This window comes from Streptopelia decaocto (assembly GCF_964273445.1).
Source record: "Streptopelia decaocto genome assembly, chromosome: 5".
Lineage (NCBI taxonomy): Eukaryota > Metazoa > Chordata > Aves > Columbiformes > Columbidae > Streptopelia > Streptopelia decaocto.
This window is the reverse complement of record NC_138659.1, coordinates 2,253,271-2,276,458: the sequence shown is the minus strand read 5'-3', so window position 1 is coordinate 2,276,458 and position 23,188 is coordinate 2,253,271. Positions and strand designations below refer to the sequence as shown.

The following is a 23,188-nucleotide window of genomic DNA, read 5'->3' as shown; positions in this document are numbered from 1 at the left end:
GCTAAAGGAAAAAGCTCTGCATCAAGAATTGCAATTTAGGGAGAGCAGGTGCTTTACTACCAACTTCCAGTATAAGTTGGGGAATGAGCTGTTGGAGAGCAGCGTAGAGGAAAGGGACCTGGGGGTTCTGGGGACAGCAGGGTGACCATGAGCCAGCACTGGGCCCTTGTGGCCAGGAAGCCAATGGGACCTGGGGTGGGTTAGAAGGGGGTGGTCAGTAGGTCAGAGAGGTTCTCCTGCCCCTCTGCTCTGCCCTGGGGAGACCACACCTGGAATCTTGTGTCCAGCTGTGGCCCCTCAGTTCCAGCAGGACAGGGAACTGCTGGAGAGAGTCCAGCGCAGCCACCAAGATGCTGCAGGGAGTGGAGCATCTCCCGTGTGAGGAAAGGCTGAGGGAGCTGGGGCTCTGGAGCTGGACAAGAGGACACTGAGGGGGGACTCATTCCTGGGGATCAATATGGAAAGGGGGAGTGTCAGGAGGATGGAGCCAGGCTCTTCTCAGTGACAACCAATGGTAGGACAAGGGGTAATGGGTTCAAACTGGAACACAGGAGGTTCCACTTAAATATGAGAAGAAACTTCTTCATGGTGAGGGTGCCAGAGCCTGGCCCAGGCTGCCCAGGGGGTTGTGGAGTCTCCTTCTGTGCAGACATTCCAACCCGCCTGGACACCTTCCTGTGTAACCTCAGCTGGGTGTTCCTGCTCCATGGGGGGATTGCACTGGATGAGCTTTCCAGGGCCCTTCCAACCCCTGTGATTCTGTGTTTAAGGAGTCCAGCTCACCCTGGGCACGATCCCACTCCGCGCTTGTCAGCACGTCTGCAACTGCAGGCAGCCTTGCAAGCTTAACACAAACCACACTCTTCACCCACACCAAGCAGAAGGGTAAAAGTGCTACTGTCTATTGAATTTTCTCTGCCTGTTAAACCAGACAACACATTTTTCAGTTAAGTGAACGTAAAGAGGTTCAGATATAGAGGAATTCCCTTTACCTGAGGGTACTTAGTGCATTTTCCATTCTTATCTGTTTGATAGGAGCCAGGAATGTGGTTTTATTTGTGTGTGTGTGTGATAGACAATATGCTATGAAGAGTCGTAGTTAAAGGCTCCAAGGAGCCAATCCTCAGAACATCTGGCTAGTGAAAGCCCTGGATATGGAAAATATAAATGTCAAGGCTCATATTTATAAATTGGAAGGGCCATGACGACATCTGCTAAGAAGCTTTCTTCCAGAGTCCATTTGCTGTAGAAGGTTATTCACTGGCAACAATAAACATGTGCATGGATCACATGCGTGGGCTGCCCTTCCTTCCAGCCGCCCAAGGAACACACGCCCCAATAACACACAAATGCTCTGTCCTCATCACACAGATATACAAGTGTTTGCAAACCTCACAGCAAAGCTCCTGCATACCAGATCACAGTGGGATACACTGCTGCAGCAGACTAAAAATAGCTGGAGAAAAAGATCTGCATTGACACAGGAGACAGTCAAACTCACAGTGTTAACCCTTCTGGTGGAATAAACACCCTCCTTTTACTGCCTAGCTCCACAGGATACATCTTGTACTACAGGTCCAGTCCTGAAGCTTTAATTTTATGACTGAGTAGTTGTGGATGGGAATCTCAAAAATAGAGTCTAACCTACCAAACCACAGTACCTTAATATTAACATTAACACAAGCTGTAGGTAAAATAAACTTGCTTCTTCATTTATACTCTCAGGCACCTATTCTCCAGCGTAATGCCAACTGTAACTACATTTCTGATGCCTGAGAAATAAAAATTTGATCCAATGCATAAGCAGAAAGGTTTTGCTAATGACTTATTATTGTAGGTATCTAGACCCTGGTTTGCCCCCAACACTCCTGTCACTGGCCACGAGGCTGACAAGTTGTCAAGAGAAGGAAAAGGACCAACAGAAAGAGCTTGGACTGCTTTATGATGTCCATGAATTTAGCCAAGAATAAATGGAAGCAGCGCTGACTGTCTTGTCCAGCCTGCAGTGCTCTTGGCCACACACACATCTGTGTGAAAATGGTAGAAAAAGATTAAATAATGTGGAGGAGATCTACCTCCTGGTTAAAAATGAAGAGGGAGGATGCTCGGCTATGCCTCCTACCTACTGCAGTCTGCAGTAACGTCAGATGACAAACAAGTGACAAGGGAGACATGGACCTTCTCAAAGAGGTTCTGCTGGAGGCTGTAGGCTCCAAAAGCCCACACTTGCATTGGCGTGGAGTGAGGGCCAAGCCAAGCGCAGCGTTTGCAGGATCACAGCTCCTGCACGGTGAAGGGGAGTGCAGAGGTCTGGAGATGAAGATGCTGGAGGGGTCCCTTCCTACTCCTTGTTCCAGGGCCCAGTTAAGGGCAGAGTTAAAATAAGGCAGGTAGAAAGAACACTGGAAAAAGAGCAAATTTAAGCGTAAAATGGAAAACCACAGAACCAGAAAGTTAATAGATTGTCCAAACTCAAGAGGAGTCCTGGCACTGGATGAGCAAATGAGACTGCGCTGGCTGAGAAACAGCGGAACGAGTGGGGATGTGCATCACGGAGGAAGAGATTATCATAACTCGGTAGCTGCTCCTTCTTCAGACTGAAGCCTAAGCAAACATTTTGTTTGTGCTGCACCAGACAGATCTTCAGCAGCTTAACAAAGCCAGCGATGGCAGGGCTGTGTTCAGTCTGAGTCAGAAATACACCAAACTGGGGCAGATATAAATATATAACATAGAATATTTTAACTCAACACATCCCAATGAGAAGTAGAAAACAAGAAAGGATGAGAAAGCCCTTAATAGGTTCCATAAAACATCTTGCATTGTGTTTTCAGTCTTAATCAGCATTGAAGAGGAAGAAGCAGAAAGTGCTCCTGGATATCCAGTGCTGAAAAATACCTCACTGCTCAAAAATCCTGCTTTTGTGTGCTCTGATTTTGTTATTTGCTCGCCTTCAAAAATATGGATTTAATATTAATGATGGATTTAAATTTCACAAAAATAAAACACCTAATGCATTACCAATAAAGAATTAAGTTTCATGAAATAAAACTGAAATCTATATAAAAACTATGTCTCTTTTTCCAAGAAAGTTCCATGTTTTTTTATCTCTAATGATTTTATTTTCCAGTATTTACAGCTTTCATTAAAACAGGGTTGGCATACTGCTTCATGTCTAGCGGGTGAAATTGTGGCTGCACATCTTTTCAGGCCCATCTGGAGGATAACGAATTAACTCTTTGGCTTTCCAAAGGGCAAGAAGCTCTCACTCACGCCAGCTGACAGAGGGCAGGGTCTATTAGCATGGAGATGCTAAGAGTTTTGGACATGAACGTCAGGACTTCCCATCCATCACTGTGACGTGTGGGAGAACTGTGTGCTGAGACCAGGTTTCACAGCTTTAACTAATATGTTCTGTGCACTCTGACCAACCTGATAATCCAAGAAGCCTCAATAAAAACCATCTAGGGAGGAAGGATAATGTCATCACTGTATCATATGTTACAGTCAGGAGATTTACCTCGTATTTATACGGCACTGAGTTATAGCATGTTCTTATTTTACCTCCAGTGGAGGGCTTGAGTACTTGGGGCTGTGCAAAGGGTGATGAGTGAACTGCCAACATCAGTGCTTGTTTAAAGGAGGCATCAAGCCATCTGCTCATCCTAAAGGGTGATTCAAATGGAAATAGTAAGAAACCAAGAAGGGGAAAATGCAGTATTCTCCACGCTTTGCTCCCTGCTCAGGAGAAGCCGAGGATGCTTTCACAGAAACAAGACTGCATGTTCCAGAGAGGAATGAAACATGAGGAGAGAAAAGGACCAACTGATGCACTGCCCAAAATGTCATCTTCTCGCCACTGTACATCCACCAGAGTTCATAAAAAATTGGGCAAACTAAGAGCAGATTTTAGGCCAGTTCAAGACAAAAAGGTTCAGCTTCCACTGAGGAACCAGGAGAGAGAATTTGTCTACAAGGTGTTTTGGGACCATTCAGCGTGACAGAAGGGTTTGTACCCAAACCGTGAGATCTTTCTGACGAGCAGGGATTCATGTGCCATGCTCTGGAGACCAAGGGCAGTCACTGATTGGGACTCTGATCATCAAACTCCCCGACAACAAAATCCTGCCAGAACACTCAAAGAGATGGTCGACAGAAGCTCTCTAGGAAAGCCAAGGGGCCACACAACGCAGCGACGCCCCAAACAGCACCGAGGGGTGAGAAGGGAGGGAAGGTGGGACTCCAACGCACCCACGGTCCCGCTGCTGCTGGAGCGATGCCTTTGGGAGACAGGTTCACTACAACAGCTTAGAAAGGTCCTGGAGCTGCATCCTCACCCTTGGGTGAACACAGGGTGAAAAACTGCAATGGTGGCAGCGGGTTATTCGGCTGGAGAAGGGGGTGAACCCCCCTCCCCATGAGCATCGGTAGACACGCACTCCCCGAGCAGTATCCTTAGCAGGAGGCGGATAGAGTAATTTAAACAAACAAGGCCCCAGTGATGGAATTTTCAAGCTCAAAGCTACCATATGGAGGGAAATCATCTGACCACAATTTACCTGTTAGACTTCAAAAGTGTCTAGGTCTCCTCTAAAGAAAAGCAGTCTTTTCTTTAATGAAGTTAAGTACTGTATTTCAGCACCGTGTGTTGTGAAAAGGAAGCAATTTGGATTCATTTACCGAAATTTACCTTTCAGATGCAGTTAAGTGAAATTAAAAGTTTGTCTGAGTTGACAGAGTTCTGTTTTCCATCACTGCATTGTCTTGAAAGGATAACAGACTAAGTGCTTAAATTCCATCCAAACTGATAAGGTTCACTCTGTACAGGCACACTTAGTGCGGTTTATTACACGTTGTCTCCCTCCATCCATCACTGGTATAACTTCCTTCTAAAAGAAATGGATATTTGCGATGCTGTTGCATTCATCTGGGGTTGAACAGTCAGCACTGGGTTATCAGAGAAATGCCATTTCCAATTACAGGGGGAATTAATTTCATTTCCTACTAATGGCAGGTTTTGCAGGGCTGAGCTTACATCTGGCTCAGGAATTTCTTTTTTTCCCTCTTTTGATAATAATTCTTTTCCTTTAATTCCAATCCTGTGCAAGTGAAGCAACTGTATGTCCTCAGCGTCTTTCCAAACACCATCTTCCCCCAGACCCCAGCAGTGGGAACGAACCTCTGAGCTTGCCCATTACACCCTCTCTAATTCTTTCTTCCCACCGCTGTATTTCTCTCTCTTTCGCATCTTCCAGCTGTCATCGCCCCTTCCAACCCTCACACCTCCCTCCCTGTTCAAGGAGTTGTCCTCCCACCCTGCCTCAGGGCCCCCGAGGCTACAATGCTCCCCCCCAGCTGCCAGAGCTTCTCCGGGGCTGGTTTTATTTGCAGCCTAAAACTATTTGCCCATTAGAACAAAGGTGCGATCCTGACCTGGCCCTCACAGACCGCTCTGAAATGTCGCAGACGTTTCTCTATTATTTCAGTTCACTGGGCGGCTCATCAAGAAAAGCCAGTGAATGATCTGTAATTAATTAAATATATGACAAGGGGAAGCTTAGCTAACACAGTGTCAACAGGAACAATAACACGCTCTGTATGCCAGACTGCAGCCCTCCGGCCCGAGGGTTCTGCCTCCCCTCCCTGCTGCCCCAGCTGGATTTTGGCTATGGGAGCTCGCTAGGGCTTAAGTTTTGCCTAAGTTCAAATTCCTCCCAAAGACGGACTTCAGATCTGCACATTTCTGCAAAATCAAGTCGTTAAAGGAAAAAAAAAACCATCCTGCTACTTGAAATCTCCACTTAATTTCGATTCTTGACAAACAATTTCAAACACAAACTGCAGCCAGGCAGGACTTTCGCGTTTTGTTTAGATTTGGGGGGAAGGAGGCAGAAGGGAGAGGAAACCACACATTTCATCAGCATTCTTTACTTTTTAACAGGCTTCGCTGTAGCCGATTACCCAGGAGATGAGCAAATCTCAGCTCTGTCAAAGACAGGGCAGAAGCTTTCTCGTCCTCCACAGCAGCACTGACCCCCAACACACAAAGCTAAACACGGTTGTTAAGGCAGAACAAAAAGGACAATCTCCAAGCTATAACTGAAAGTAAATACTAATAATGATGTGTGACATTAAATGATGGCTCATTTTTCACAATGCCATTGCAGATTGTAGCCATAACCTCAGATCAGACCTGGACGACTGTGTGAGCTGAAGTCTTAGTGGAACCATTAATTATGGATTTCCTGGCTTTTATAGGTTGGAGTCAGACTTTTGATGTTCCTTTGAGATTGTTCTCCTGTGTTCATTTCCTTTGTTTCTGTGTTGGTAGCTTAAAAAAGCACCCCAAGATTTTCATGGAAGTGTGTGAGATAGCCTAGAAATGCCTAGTCCATAAAAGCCCTGCAATTCATGTCTCATAAAGTCCTCTAATCCATGGTCAATAAAGCTTTGGAAAAGAGCTGTACGAACCACAGTCATTTCACAGTTCAATGAGGTTCATACAAGAATCAATAATCTGGTTTAAATTTGCCTGGATTTGTCCTCCACCTGTACATTTCTCTTTGACTTTTCAAGTTGAAAGGCAGCTCAAACAGCTGAATCCTGGAGACCTCGCATGGAAACAATGAGTTCTATGCAACTTTCATCCAAAAGCTGTAATAATGACCCAAATGCCTCGACTTTATCTCAAAGGTGAACAAGTAAAGTTTCAGCTGACAACAGGTGAGTTAGGAAACTCAAACTGGAAGAAAAACCATTTGGAAATAAAGGGCCATAGCTCAAGGTAATATTATATGCAGAGACCTCAGTCCCTATAGAACATGGGGTGCTCCAATCTCAGTATATGCAAATGCACAATGGATCTATGGGACAGGCCGAAGTGTGAACTTCTAGAACACCAATTATCCTCCAAAAATGAGTGCTAACAGTCTCACTGTTGAGTGCTTTATTGCTGTATGAGTGAACATTACTGAGGTAACACAATATAAGTTCCTGCGCCTCTCTCCTGCACAGGTAACGCTCCACTGCCCATATCACCCATCCTAGCTGTTTCCTCCCAAGAATGATCAGGCTGCAAAGTCTGGTGACAGGCACATATTTCTCCTCTTTTCTTGCCAATCAGAAAGGAACCACTTAGAGAGAACTCACTGTTTATTGCCTTGTGCAAGGTCCAGCTTGCAATTAATGCTGATGAAACCCAACTGCCAAAAGCACAATATGCAGCAGCTGGTTTATGAAAGTTGAGACCCCGTCCAATTTATGGGGAAAGCAGAGCTGGTTGTGAGTCTCTGATTTAGCTGAACAGTTTGTATTTTTTGTTCTGTTTTGTTTCCAGGAAAACACCAGAAGTTACTCCAGAACGGAAGAAGCACTACAGCCATCTGAAAGCACTAAGGCACACTTCCCTTCTTCCAGCCTTTCCTCATTTCTAGGGCTGTGATCTCCCACTAATATCTCCCTGGGATCTTTCAGCAAGGCAGGCGACACACAGAGCCTGGTTCATCACCAGCATGGTAGGAGCAGAAACTTATGTTTCCTTATCCCTATCTCCATCCTTATGAAATTGCAGTAGAGGAGTAAAAGGTTCTGATTCAGATGAAATCACAGAGCAAATAATTTAACTCTAACATGGGGAACTACTCTCATAAATATTTTTCCTAGGAATGTTTCTTACCGAAATAAAATCATCAAAAGGCACAAAAGTCTGCCAAAGCTACTCAAGCACCACTGCTTTAAGCCCCCAGCCCCACATTTCCACAGCCACGTCAGGCCAAACATCCAATATTGTCTCTGGATAGACAGGACGAGGGCAGGAGGATGATGCCTGACTGCCACGCTCCCACCAGATCCATTTGAGCCCCTCACTTGTCTGATGCATACGGTGAGCTGGACCCTTGTGAAATGCTGGGACATTATGGGACACCACAAACTGAGCAGAAGAAAGATGGAAAAGTTCCTTGTCCTCGAGGCAATCGACTGTGTTGAACCAAATACATCTTAGTTCTCTGTGGAGAGGACCCAAGCACTGAACACACTTTGAGAACAAAGCGTAGGAATCCTTCTTACCGAGGCTGGCGTCAACCTCAGAAACAGCCTTGCTACGTTAAGATTAATATGCACCACCTTAATAACAACCCTTACATCGCTCACCCTGAGAATACAGCAAACTACCAAAAAATGAGGTAACTACTCCATTAAGAATAATGAATAAAAAAAACCCAAATCCCAAAACACAAACATGTGAAGTTTTTTCCTTAGCAAAAGGAAAATCCTCTGAGAGACTCTGACTCATTTTACTTGCAAGGAATTGGGGTGCTATGAAAATGGGAATAAGAGTAACACTCAAGGACAATCATTACACGCATAGGCAAGCGGCCAGTTCCCAACAGATTATTTAATTCTTTTTACTTGTTAGGAGATCTCTACACATAGTGGCTGTTTATCTGCCCATGACTTGCCCTGGATGATAAAGGCACCAAGAGCTTTCCCAGTTGTAGATGTGGGAGAATAAGTTGCCCAGGAATCCTTAAAAGCACACATTGAGAAGCCCTGGTCAAACAGGAAAGCTGCTCTTATTCCAACACTGAATGGGAGCTTTTAACCTCAGCCCAAGACTGAACAGTCACAGAAATGTGCCTATCTCCATTCTCTTCACACAGAAGCCTTAGTCCAGTACTTAATTTTGCCTCAGTTTGCTGTTTGCAATACCATCTGAGATGATAAAACACCTCAGTCCCAGAACACAGTTAAGCAAACTGAAACCCAGATATGTCAGAATCTAAAAACCCCCAGGAATATTCCGCATGGTTGGAAAACGGGCAAGTCTTTGGGTTGAAAACTGACAGTAAAGATTGGAAAATAATTATTGGAAGAAAGAGGGCAAACACAGAATATTTTCCATTGCCATTTTTTCCCGTTTTTACTCTGACGACTCTTTGTTTCTGTATATTTTAAATATTCTAAGTGTTAGCTTTTTCTCTCTTTTATATCAAACGTGCTTGTGAGCCTTCCTCCTAGCTCTTCGTTAGGCTCCTAAAACATCACCTCACTCCCTGTCTCTGCAGTTAGCCTTTCCCCAACCCTCCTTACAGTCTAATCAACACGACCTAGGATCTGTAAAGCACAACTAGTTAGGAGGAGGCAAGAAGACAACCAGAACCATAGAAATTATGACTCACCTGTCTTCTATCCGAACCCAGAGGTCGTTGAACTGTCTCTGGCGATGGTGTTTGTGCTGCTTCTTGTGCCATTTCTTCTGCCTCCCGAACTCTTCCAGCTGGCTGATGCTATCTGGCAACAGGAGGTGAGGAGACAGGTTGTCTTCTTCATCCATCTGCTGGGGCTTCAGGGAAGGAGACGTCAGCGGGACCTGCTCAGAAAGCTGGACGGCGGGCAGGGCTGTTGCTGGGGACCCTTGCAAGGCTGGGCTTGTCTTTGGCGTCCTAGAACTGCAAAACAGATTTAAGCATTTGGTGAATAAGCGAGGCATCGTGCTAAGAAAAAGTCAAAGCAGAGGACTACGCTACTCGGTGGGTGCTCCTAACCGCTTAGAAGGTGCACAAGGAGAAAGAAAGGCTTTTGCTCTGGGGCAGCAGCTAAAGACAGCGCTAGTATTTCTGAGTGAGATTTCAAATAAACACTAAGCTGAATAAAACAGAGAAAAAGGCAGCTGACATTGCTGTATTCTGGCATTTTAATTGCTTCTTACAGGCTTTAGAGCCTGTGGTAGGGGTCAACATCACCTCCCCCCTGGGCTGAAGGTTAAATGGCAAAATTGTGACTCAGAGGAAAACTGATACCTTAACAGAAGCTGATCTTAAATTAATGAAATAACTCTAGTTCCCTTATTTTTTGTTCAGCTTTGGATATGATCTGTGGAAAACAAGCCATTGTTTTGACAGCAACCATAATTATGCTTGTTCATCAGGGAAGCCCAGGCTGATGACAGAAGCATCGTCTAACAGCCAGGCTGCTGGGATGGGTATGTGAGACCTGAACTCCGGCAGGCTCTGGATAAAGAATAAATGGAGCAAAAAAGAGGTGGTAAACAACCCGTCCAACGCCACCTTGAAACAACACTGCCAGAGCTCCTGCTTGACGTGCCACCACCTCTTACATCTGACTGGAACTACGCAGAAAAAGGCCTTTTATTGTTTTAATCTTCCAAAGTTTCACTAATTTTAGAAAAAAGTCAATACAAACGCTCTGCTTTGATACACGGCCATGTGAACTTACATTTGAGAGCCAAGATATCTGAAACAAATATCTAATAAACCGATACTGATATAAAGTGATATTCACCCCCCCACGCCCAAACTTCAGTAGAAGTTCCTGTTTGGTCTTAATTGAAAGAGATGAACTTTTTCTGTCTCTGGGATGGCCCAATGACTTGTAGGTGCAGAAAATGGAAGAGAATTAATAGGCAATATAAAGCTGTGGTCTGCGAAACTATTTCTATTACATGGATACTACGACTCTTAAGACAGAAACAATTAAAGCCACGTGAAAAGTTTTGCCTCCTGAGTGAAACCAGTAAGACGTTTTAATGAAAAAGTAATAAAAATCCAAAACTTCACTGGTGACAATGTACAAAATCTGCTGCAAGTGAAACCACATGTTTCATTTATGGAACATTTTGTTCTCTTCCAAAAAAGTCACATCTACTACTAATGGCAGCTTTTATTTTTCTCTTTGATTTTTTTGAAGTCCATTACAATACCAGACGAGATGGACACCTCTATTCCCAGTGCACCATGTTTCACCCAAAGGTCCTTCCAATAGCTACTGAGAATTAATCGTTGCTACTATGAGACTCACTGGCAAAAACTACAGTAACTTTGTCACTCATAGCCAACGTTAGTGAAATTCTTCAAAGATAATATGACAGGTACAGAAAAGAAACACACTTGTTTAAACGAATTCTGAAGTTCTCTAAGGTTGCTCTCATTAGTAAAAGGCACAAGAAAATCCCTCTTTTTCCAAGCACTCGCAGTCTGAGTGAGTCCTTTTCAAACTCATTCATTCTCACTCCGTGCTCTATTCTACATCACAGAGAGATCTACTGGTTCTGGAGTTTTTCCCCCATTAATGCTTTATTCCATGTTGAAGATGAATTTTCATCAGTGCAGCAGCCTCCTGTGCGAGATCTTGGTGCCTTCAAGGCTTCTTAGGCTGTGACAGAGGCTCATGGCTGAAGCAAAGCCAACTCCAGACTCATGTGAAAGGAAAGGCTCTCACAGGTTTGCATCGGCTGGGTCCCTCAGACCACAGCAGACAGTTCTTAAATTTCTAACCAGCCACGATGGTGGGTCAGTGATGTATCAATGTGCAAATGCAGCCTGGAAGACAACACGGTGCAAACTTGGATAGGATGGGCTAGGCACGTAGGACGGACCTGAACCAAGCATCTACAACCACCACGTGGACAACTGCAACGGAAACACAAGCTGTTGATACTGCTCAAAGACAGCTCATTCTGGCACTGCTCTGGATACCTCTGTGTGAATTCACCAGGTCTTCCTGCAACTCAGTCGTCATATGCAGACTTGAGAGAAGACCACTACCCTGGCCACAAGGCTGTGGTGGGTATAAACATGCTAAGGTGGGAAGAGCATGGAGCAGACACAAGAGCCCAAAGTAGACAAACAACGTGCTCGTCACAGCTGGAACTGAGCTATTGCTGGGATTTCTGTTTCTGTTGACTTTCTTCTCCTTGCCACCAAAACTATGGCTCACGTTCTGATCTGTCAGTAACTCCCTGAGACGCTCAAGGTAGGAGCAGCCCCCACATCAGCCCACATCTGCCAGCTCAAGGCTGGGGCCACCATTTGGTTCCTTGAATGGTCTTAGAGACATCTGAACACATACTTTCCACCTTTTAACACCTACTGTTTTGTTAACATGTTTACCTTGCTCTGAGCTCCTAGTGAACTAGAACCAGTAGAGAGGTGCTTTTATGGGTTGAGCTTTTAGAAACCACTTAAGACGACTGGCAGCTCACTACTTATTAAAATTAATGAGTTTGGGCATCAAAATCCCAGTGGTGGCTTTGAAAGCTTCTAGCTTAATTGTTTCCACTACCATCACATGAGCCACAGGTTGTAAACTCGACATATCAGAACATTCTTTGGGAAGAGAATAAATAAACACTGAAGAAACGTTAAAACGTTGTAACCTAAAGAGGGTTATAAACCAACCACTTGTACTGCTGAGTTGACATAGGGGGAACAGCTCCGCTCTGGCAACTGCGTTTTACATTTGGTTGATACTTGTTCCATTATTCCTGTGCTACTAATAATTACCCCAAGATCTAGGAGGGGCTGTTGAAGGCTGTATGTTGATGCACACTTGCTTCTTTCAAAAACATGTATTTTGTCGGGTTGTTTTTTTGTAAACTGATTAAATCTAGAGGCTTAGCTGTTTTCAAATCTGATCATCATCCTACAGACATTCAACTAGAAGTAAAATCAAAGCTTTTAATCCCACAGAATATGGATATCTAATCCAAATACATTGTAAGAATATTTAAGGATTTTAATTCAAAGTAAGGCAGCCTTCCTATCAGAAGATAATTTCCCATTGATTTCAGTAAAAATTCTATTAATACAAAGGGATTCAATTTATTAATATTCTGAATCTGCTTCTCTTTCTCAAAAAAAAAAGAAGACAAAAGCTTCCCATCTGCAATAGGATACCTGGGCAATACATCTCCCCGTTGCCTGAAGCTTTACTGTTAGACTCAACTGATCATTTAATGCAGTATTTCGTGCCTTTCCTTTGGTCTCGGTCTCAATGCACTCTGTTAGCACAGCTGCACTGCATGAAACCATGGGGATATCCTACACTTCTTTTCCCACTCCTTCAATAGTGCTGAGACAGCTTTTCAAGATACGTGGTTATTTTTGAAGCCAGAGAAATAGCAGGGCTAGTTTTCAGTTTGTGAGGCCACAGTGCTTCTGCTGAAGAAAGAGTGAGAAAATACCACGCAAATATCTTGGTTCACACAAAGATCTCAGAGATTTTTCATTAATAACTTGATACAACTCCAGGCTTAGAGGTTCCACCCATTTTGAAATCTATCATTCCCACACAGGGTGGTCTTTGAGAAACTAAAAGTATTTCAGGCCCTTAGGTGGGTTTTTTTTCTCATCTTTGACCTTAATTTCCTTCCCTGGGACACACGGTTCTGCAAAACAACTTCTCTAAAATAAAAGAGTTGAAATAAGGAAACTTGCGGGAGTCTCAGCAAATAACCTACACGGCTTGGTTCTAAGGTACAGCAAACAGAGTGAAAACAGGAGAACAATTCTTCTTTCTAGTTACTGAAAACACTTAATCCGCAGACAAAGACCTCAATGGTTTTGTTTCACTTCTGATGAAATTTGCCATCCTTTTCTAATTCTTTTCAAGAATTAAAAGAACAAAACAAAACACACAAGTAGTTTAGGCTGAGCTGAATGCTCCTTTAGGCTGCCTCAGCATTCCTCTTTCTGCCTTGTGGTCTCTAATGTCACTCTGTGCTGGCGCTGACAACAGAAAATGGACTCATCATCAGGATTTGCTGGGGTTATCGAGTGCATCTGGTCAGAAAAATGACATTAACGTCACGAAGTCCTGTAACAGCTTATTTTCATAAGTTCCAGGCTTAAAATTGCCCAGGTCCCACTTTCATTCAACCCCAAGCCACCTGGCAGTCCAGCTGTGCCTTTCTCCTTACCCAGGCAAGCATCTTCCTTCCTCTAATGCCAGGTATCCAATTTCTACAGCTCAGAGGACCGTGACAATCTCTGGGCTTGATAACCACCTCTGTACCGCGAATCTGAGCATCCACATTTCATTCCTGCTCTGAACAGCCCCTGCAAATAGCCCACCTTTCCCCAGTGGTGAAGGCTGCATGGTGTTAACACAACACCTTGCATCACACCTTGTCCCCAACAACAGGGATTTTCCCAACCAGCAATTCATTGATAATTGTATGAATCACAGAATCCCGGAAAGTCAGGGGTTGGAAGGGCCCTGGAAAGCTCATCCAGTGCAATCCCCCCATGGAGCAGGAACACCCAGATGAGGTTACACAGGAAGGTGTCCAGGCGGGTTGGAATGTCTGCACAGAAGGAGACTCCACAACCCCCCTGGGCAGCCTGGGCCAGGCTCTGCCACCCTCACCAGGAACAAGTTTCTTCTCAAATATAAGTGGAACCCCTTGTGTTCCAGTTTAAACCCATTACCCCTTGTCCTGTCATTGGTTGTCACTGAGAAGAGCCTGGCTCCATCCTCCTGACACTCCCCCTTTCCATATTGATCCCAGGAATGAGTCCCCCCTCAGTGTCCTCTTGTCCAGCTCCAGAGCCCCAGCTCCCTCAGCCTTTCCTCACACGGGAGATGCTCCACTCCCTCCAGCATCTCGGTGGCTGCGCTGGACTCTCTGCAGCAGTTCCCTGTCCTGCTGGAACTGAGGGGCCACAACTGGACACAAGATTCCAGGTGTGGTCTCCCCAGGGCAGAGCAGAGGGGCAGGAGAACCTCTCTGACCTACTGACCACCCCCTTCTAACCCACCCCAGGTCCCATTGGCTTCCTGGCCACAAGGGCCCAGTGCTGGCTCATGGTCACCCTGCTGTCCCCAGGACCCCCAGGTCCCTTTCCCCTATGCTGCTCTCTAATAGATCGTTCCCCAAGGGGATCATTCTCCTGAGGGGAACATCAGGCAGGGCAGACCCCACTGACGTCTCTGCCCACCGACCCTGACCGAGTGATGCTAATAACGTCTGGGGTGAGTCCCATCGAGCCCGGCTTCAGCAGGGCCAGAAGTTTGCCCTTGGCTTTAGTTCATTAGAGAGGCCATGTCTTTGCTGACCATACACATCTCCCACACAACTAAATCATTAATCTATTTTTCAGCAATTGTGTTCCCTCAGATAGGCACAGAATTTTCTAAGAGGCGGGTTTGCCAATTTGTTATTTGCATCTCGTCTTCGTAGCGCGAGCAACGGAAAAGTTTTGCTCAGAAGACTGCCACGCTTCGCACGCGCTTCCAAGCACAGCAGCGGGGCTGCGGTTTTCTTGCTTTAATTTTCAGAACTGTCAGACAAGGAGAGATTTTGTTTCATCCAGAGAGAGGCTGTGGTGATAGCGAGGAATGTGTGATGTGGCAGCTTCACCCTTGCGCCACCGTTCTGGGGATGCACCCGGATGACAGCCAGACACTAAGTTAAGAGCGCTTATTATAGATGAATTCTCATAAATTCCAGTTTGGGTGTCTTTGTCAAGGGAGGAATTCGTCAGTCCCTCGCACACATCCTTGCTCCCCTTGCCACAGGCCACAGAGACATCTGCTTCTGGCTGTTTTTCCCTTACGCATCCCTCATGCACACCCACGAGATGGGCACCAGAATGTCCTGTCCCACAAAGAGTTTTATATTTTTCTTCTCTTCCATGCTAGGATGAAACTCGGATTTTCAAAGCTCTTGGGAGAGCAGCAAACAGGAGGAGAACAGCAAACCAGGCAGAAATCCTAACCCAACCCAGCATAGGCTATAGGGCCTCTCACTGGAGATATGAAGTATGGATTCAGACCATCGTATCTCACATAGAATAGAATAATAGAATGCTAGGGAGTGGAAGGGCCCTGGAAAGCTCATCCAGTGCAATCCCCCCATGGAGCAGGAACACCCAGATGAGGTTACACAGGAAGGTGTCCAGGCGGGTTGGAATGTCTGCACAGAAGGAGACTCCACAACCCCCCTGGGCAGCCTGGGCCAGGCTCTGCCACCCTCACCATGAAGAAGCTTCTTCTCCAATTTAAGTGGAACCTCCTGTGTTCCAGTTTGCACCCATTGCCCCTTGTCCTACCATTGGTTGTCACTGAGAAGAGCCTGGCTCCATCCTCCTGACACTCCCCCTTTCCATATTGATCCCCAGGAATGAGTCCCCCCTCAGTCTCCTCTTGTCCAGCTCCAGAGCCCCAGCTCCCTCAGCCTTTCCTCACACGGGAGATACTCCACTCCCTTCAGCATCTTGGTGGCTGCGCTGGACTCTCTCCAGCAGTTCCCTGTCCTGCTGGAACTGAGGGGCCACAACTGGACACAATATTCCAGGTGACACCAGTGCACACCACCGTGGAGTTCATAATCATCTTTCTTTTTTACTGCAAAAGAGAGTAACTCCAAAGATGAGATGAAAGAATTAGATTCTCCCCATACCTGACTTATCTGAGCTGCTTCAGGTAAGCGCCATAAATTAACTAGGAAGAATTTGTGCTCAAGAAACAGCATCCTTGTGAAATATCTGATTATTCATTCACCTGATTGGATTAATCATAATTAAGTTATTTATGTAAGATGTAGTTGCCTTAGGCCTGTATGCTAAAGATTTCCATTTCTTATTTGGAAACAAAATTGTTTTTTGTTCAGAGTCGACTGCATCTCATGAGCAGTTAAATTAGGTTAAGTAAGTTAAATTAGATTACAGTCCACCCAAAACTTGGATGGTATCTGTGGACTCAGAATCCACATCAGAGTATTTCTTTGGGAAGAACCACTGTTGTTCAAGACCTCTGACCTTAGTTTGAACAGGATTTTGGTCTTCAGTACACACACACACACACATAAATGTATAAGCAAACCCTCAATGAAGGGAAAAGCTCATTGAGTTCAAAATATTCTCATGGATGCTGATGTTTTCCTTCGCAGTTAGAGAAATTATGAAATAAGAGGAGTAAAACTTTTGTTATCTACTCCATTTCATTAAAACTGGAGCTGATTGAGGACATGGGAGAAGAAATGCAAGCTTTCTGCAACTTGAGCAGCTGAATTTGCTGAAACATTTATAACATCCCATTTCCACATTTTCATTTGAATATTTTTATGTCAGAAAACTCAAAATGTCTAATTTCAGCACTTTCTGAACAAAGCTTTTCCTTTTTTTTTTTTTTTTTTAAATTTTCTGCTTTCAAAGACTTAAATGCTACAAAGTGGCCTTTTTTGTCTAAAAATTGATCTCAGTGAAACAGAAAAACCCAACTAATAAATAAAAATGACAAAAAAAACCCCACCAAACAAAACCCAACCCCTGACTTCAAAAATGTCCTCAAAATGCTCCACTTCAGATTGCTCTGAACTTATTTCCCCTTCTCGACTTCGTGGTTCAATTCTTGAACTGAAAAGTCCTTTGTTCACACATCTTTAGTGCAAACAGTGTAAGCTCTAGCAGATGGGCTATACCTGCAGAGGAAGGACAGGTCAACCCTCCAGTCTCCATCTCCCACATTAATAGCAAATAAGAACGTTCTCTGCTTAATCTCAGACTCTATTCCCTAAACCTTCACCATCTTACTATCACTATATCAACCTAGTGCTAAGCTATTTCTGCCTAGGTAGTTTGGTTTAAGCAAAATATTCATAACACAGCCACCTTTGCTACCTCACGGTCTTATGGAAGCTGTACTTGAAGCTCCTTGGACAGAACACCTATTCCATAGATCAAGACGGGCTCTTTTCTGCTCAAGCATCCTGGCTCAACATCAGAGCACGGAGCTATGCAGCTGTCCTGGGACATCTGGTTCGTTCTGGAACTCTACTTCACAAAGGCAAGGGCTTCACATTCAAATTACAACTCCTATATCACAGAATCACAGAATGTTAGGGATTGGAAGGGACCTCGAAAGATCATCCAGTCCAATCCCCATGGACATGGATATGTCCATGTACCACTGAAAGAATTGCCACATAACATTAACTGAAGCATTTCGGTGACTTCTGATAAACTTTTGAGTGCTGACTTCACAATGAATTTTCAATGTTTCTGCTTTTCCTCCCCGATTTTGGGCAGAAACAAATGCTGGTATTTTCAAGCTTTATTCCACACATTTTCTTCTGTTATTGCTTGAAAACCACTAGTAACAAGAGTAAATATATGGCTCTTTCCTTTTAATAACTTTAAATAAACACATATATATTGCTCGAATAAAGAACAATGGTGGACTTATTACTGGGCAATGTAATCTCTGCTTCCTCTTTATAAACCCTCTGATCTTTCTGTGTTTCTTTGAGGTGATGTCATATTAATTACACACAACAGATTTTTCAGGTGCTGGAAATTAACTTCCCTCAATCAACAGGTTCTGCATAGCATAAAATTCTTACATGGTTTGGCCCAATCCACAACATTGAAGTTTCTTCAGGTCTAATTGTGACATTTCAAAGTTTTAGTTTGGGCTTAGGTTTTGGGCCAGTTCTAATTCTACGGCATATTTACGGTGCTTTGGGCATCGTCTGGGAAACCGGACAATGGCGACCAAATGCCACCATCTCATCTCAGCAGTTACCATCTGAGACTCCAGTGACTGGAAAGCAAGGGCTGAACAAACCCTTCTTGCTCCTCCAGCTGCCACCATCAAACTGGAAATACTCACCCAAACTCATCTCTCTCCTACTTCCATTTAAAGTCAATGGAGCTCCTGATGCCTATGGCTGTCTTCTTCTATCTGGTCATCATCAGCTTTTGGGACACTGAGTTGCACATTCATGGATAAAGGCAGGTTTGCTAACTCAGTGCAAAACTGTTCTCATCTCAGGCATTGCTATTCCCAAACCATTCCTCACCTCGGTTTAAGCACCGAAAAGAAAGTGAGGATGCATTTATTCCATCCGACGAGTTGTCATCAAGGCAAGGTTCAAGATTAAGAAACTAACTGACAAAAAAACCTCCCGAACTGGCGGCTTAATGCTGATTTCTCAGTAGAAAGACAGGTGATACACAACTGTTACCTGTATCTGACTTGTTTGCAATTCAAACTGAATTCTGCTCCCAGATTGTCTCCCTTGGGAATCAGTTTCCCTTCTCTGCTGGATCCTCCAGAGAAAGAAAGAAACACCTGCAGGAGTCCATATTTTCCATCACATCTTAAAAACAAACTCTGTACAGAGATGTAACTGAGCAAGGTACCAAACACCTAGTTGAAGGACTAAAACATTTTTTACTGACTTCAGGCTTAATTTAAGGTCAGATTATTCAGTGTATGCCCGGCACTGTCTCCTGCACTCCCCTCTGATGCCCTTGAAGCTGGGCCCTGGCAGAGAAGAGATCCTGGGTGGATCGCAATTTGGTACAAGCATGACAACTCGTTTTCCTTAAGTGCTCTGTTCAGCCCAGGCTCTTACGGTTGCAAGACAACAGATAACGCAGGTACATAAGCAGCTGCTATCACTAGGAGGAGACAGACATGGAGCACTTAAACTGAGCAGCAGGCAGAAGCGTGGAACCAAAGAGCCATAACAAGACCCCACATCTGTTACACCAAATTCACTTCTCCTCGCTGTAGCTGACACTGTAAAACATCTGATCTGCTCAGCCACTGATGGCTGCTGAGCTAAAAAAAGGACCACAGAGCCAGCCTGCCTTTCTCTAAAACACCGTTATAACCCATTGGCATTGTTTTTATCACAGGGCTTGAGCGTTTCCAAGAAAAGAACAAAACGGTTGTCAGAAACCGCATTCGGACAACACTTTGGCCTGTCCGTGGGCATTTTTACTGCACCGCAATGGACAGAGCCCTTGAAGGCAGAGGAGGTGTTCCTCCAGACTCCTCTTGCTTTAATGCCTAATGCTGTTGTATCAACTCTAATGTTAATGGACTTCACATAAGGTCTCTCTACATATTAGTCTGGTTTCACCTGGGTCCCCTCTCTATATTAACTCATGCTGATGAAACTGCTTGTATCAAATACTTATTTCTGTCTGACAAATCCATCCTTCATTAAAATTCTTCATTAATGATGCACACACATTGCTCCTGAAACCTTAAGGAATAGAAGAAGGTTTTATATTATCTTTTTTGGTTGTTAATTGAAACCTATGAGATTAGACCTTGAACTACAGCTTGAATACCTAGGAGGCATCTGAGGCCACAAGAAAGATTGATTTTTAATGAACTCAGGCAAATCTCACTGAGTAGTTACAATCAACAGGGCCCAGGTTATCTCCTCTTAAAGCAGGAGAACTTGCACTGACCCCAGACCATATCTCTCCTTCATTGCAACGTCTATTATTATTATTTTTATTGGTACAACTAAGAATCCCCCAAATAAACCACACACATGTTGAAGAGCTCCATCTCAGCAAGCTGACAAGTGACGGGTACGAGATGGTGACAGGCAGATACAGCCTGAGGATACAACGACACAGCACCCAGCCATCCAAAAGCCTTTGCAGCCTCCCTCCCTGAACTCTGCTCCGGACCCATCGCAAAGGGGCTCTGAGGGCTCACCGGCTCCGAGGAGTTTCCAACACAGCTGAAAATGCAGGAGAAGGAGGTTCTGGCGTAAAGGCACTGATTCCTTCCTCCTGCATCCATCTGGTCAGCACTGCCCACCAGGACAGGAGTCGTGGAGGTCTGCTTAGGTGCCCTGCTAAGAGCCTCTGCCAAGGAAAGGGGCAGAATGATGGGTCTTTTGGAGCCATGCTGGTGCCAGTCATGTTCCAATGGAGGGAAGGGAGCGCATGTCCATGTGTGGCTAGAAGGGACTTTCAGTATCAGGCCAGCTGGCTTTCCTGACCAGAGAGATACCAGGTGCCCTTTGTGCAATCTCTGCAGATTTAATTTGTCAAGGAAAAATGATAAATTAGACTGGGGACCGGCAGTAGTTGAAACCTCCTTCACCAGGGGTGCTCTGTGAACACGAACAACAAATAGCTCTTACCACAAGCTTGAGCAGACCCAACTGCTACATAAACTGTTTATACAAAGGCAAACATACACAATATCAGCAATTAAGCCCAGCTCTCCTCCCATGAGGAGAACCCCACACGGCAGTAAGTGAAACACCAGGATAATAAAAACCACTTGTACCGCTGCTCCCCAGAGCCCAGTAAGTCACTTGGGAAGCCTCCTCCCTCCATTGTATGCACATGTGTGTTTTATTTGTTTATTTATTTGTTTGTTTGCCTGGAAATGCTTTATCTAAGTGCCAGTTGTTTGAGAAGGTATCACAGCCTAGTATTTGTAGCACTGCCTAGATACTGAAAAGCATTTAATATCACGAGCCTAACAGACGTCAGAGACTCATCAGAACTATGCCTGGCATCTGGCAGAGGTTCTAGCAAGCACGTTAGCTTCTCATCACTACTCAGAGCTGGAACACTTTCTGTGACCAAACTAGGACTTCTCCCGAGGCGGTGCTGTAATCAAGCTCAAACTACAGAAAAGCCAATATTCCTTTGCCAGCAGAAAGTTTTTTATCTCAAAATCACTCTTCCATTCTTAGAATAATTTGGTAATTCAAAGTTAGCTTTTTTTAGCGTACATTATTAAAGTGAATTGTCTTCTCCATCCACAGAGGGTGCGCCATCCTACCACCCTCATGGGATCAGGTTGTCTCTGGAACTGGTGGTGGCCCTGCACTGGAATACTCCCTTCACTTTTAAAGGGTCTGGAGGAGCAAGGTTTCAACTTCTACGCTTGCAAAATTCATTCAGCTTTCGCCACTGTTTCTTAATCCACACTGAATAGAATTTCCTTGCTAGTTCTCCTGTAAGGACTTCATCTTTTAATAAGTGAGGACTCCTCTCTATCTCAGACCACCTTCCACTGCAAGAGTTGGATTCACAGCACAGGTCAGGGATGCTGCCTTAGCCAAAAGGGCCTACAGGGAACCCCGTTTTCTACTAAGTTGCCCGCACAGCCGAGCTGAATTTATATTTGTGTCAGACACAGAAAGCCTTTGACTTTTCTTCCTGCTCTCGCAGTCTACACCGACAGGTAAGATCAATCCTGGACAGGTGATGTCTCACCTCACAGGTGTGAGATCGACAGGCAAGTACCAGGAGACACTAAGCCCAGCAGCAGAAAAAGCCCATACAAATCTGCTATGGAAAGCACGGAAATGACCTTACAACCCTTGAGATTGTAAAGAAGGTCTGTATTTACAGCGCCGGACACACGGGGGATAACTACGCCCAAGACGTGTGTAAATTTTCAGTAGCTGTGAGCTTGGTTAAATGCAGTAAATGTTACATATTCATGAATGTTTTAGGAATGCCTATACATATTCATAACCTGTCCCCAAGAAGGCGTTTCTTATTACAATGAGTTCTGGGAAACCATTTCCACGGTCTCCACCTCCGGCTCCTCCTGGTTGCAGCTGCGCAATGATTGTGAACCCGGGTCCTCTTCTCTGTACATTTTACCTTTGGCCTGATGTGATGAGTTGGTTAGAACTCAGAGCGCTGAGTTGGTTAAAACTGGTGTATTTCCTGTCCTGCACCCAAGTTTCTGTTATCTAGTTCACCCAAGGTTTTTTATCTTTGCAAGGCGTCAGCAAACTCCCGTTTCTCGCACAACAAGTTACACAAAGCTCAGCAAGGCTAGGCAAGAGTGATGCGGGCTAAGGGTTAGCTCTCTAAGTGTTAGCTCTTTAGTTCTTTAAGTGTTAATTAGTTAATTGTTAATTCCCTGTATCAGTTTAGGGGTTAGTAGTTTAACTAATGCTAAACTAACTGCGCTATCGTGGTTTTCCTCGGGGAGTTAAAACCCCCTTTGCGCTCCCGTTTTCCACGCGCCCACGGAGATGACTCCCCACCTGGCACCAAGACAGCAGGAAGAAATACGGCAAAGACTAAGAGACGCGGTGCTGGTGGGGCCACGAGAGCTCTGCAGACAGATCAGCGTGGGCCAGGTAGCACCACCACCTCGTGCTGTTGAAATGCTGCCCACGTAAGATGTTTTAATTAAATCCACGGTAATGATTCATCTGACTCACCTCCCTGCGATGAGACTGAGTGCTCCGGGCTGCCCCACCGGGCCTGCTGAGGCAGAGATGTTAATCCTGAACGGAATCACGGGCCGCTCAAGCAATGATCTTCCCTGAGCACATAATGACACCCTCACACACGTCTGTCCCTCTGTCTCCTCTCTTTTCCAGTAACACTTAATCTGACAGACAGTTGTAACTGAATTATCCCAAGCACCACAGAGATCACAAAAGAGTGTGTAACCTTATTCATATGAAAATAAGCAGGAAGGAGTCAGGCTTTATAAGGAAAGGCTCAGGTATGAGCTCAGCCCTTTCCTAGACACCAGAACCCAATGATGAGAAAATCCATAGGACGCCTAGACCTCACTCATCGGGTCTGTTGTTCAGAGACTGACCAGGGGTTTATTGGGAAGGCAGGGGAGATAAAGGGGAAGGGAA

At 44.9% G+C, this 23,188-nt stretch overlaps 1 protein-coding gene across 1 annotated transcript in view; it reads right to left on the bottom strand.

Annotated features, from left to right (window-relative positions):
• TRABD2B (TraB domain containing 2B) overlaps positions 1–23,188 on the bottom strand; it is a gene marked incomplete at its 3' end in the record, with an annotated part of 261,347 nt that overhangs the window by 10,844 nt on the left and 227,315 nt on the right. The window contains exon 6 of the mRNA XM_082054677.1: positions 9,180–9,449. Within this exon, the coding sequence (XP_081910803.1) occupies positions 9,180–9,449 (270 nt within the window). The remainder of the gene's footprint in view (positions 1–9,179; positions 9,450–23,188) is intronic.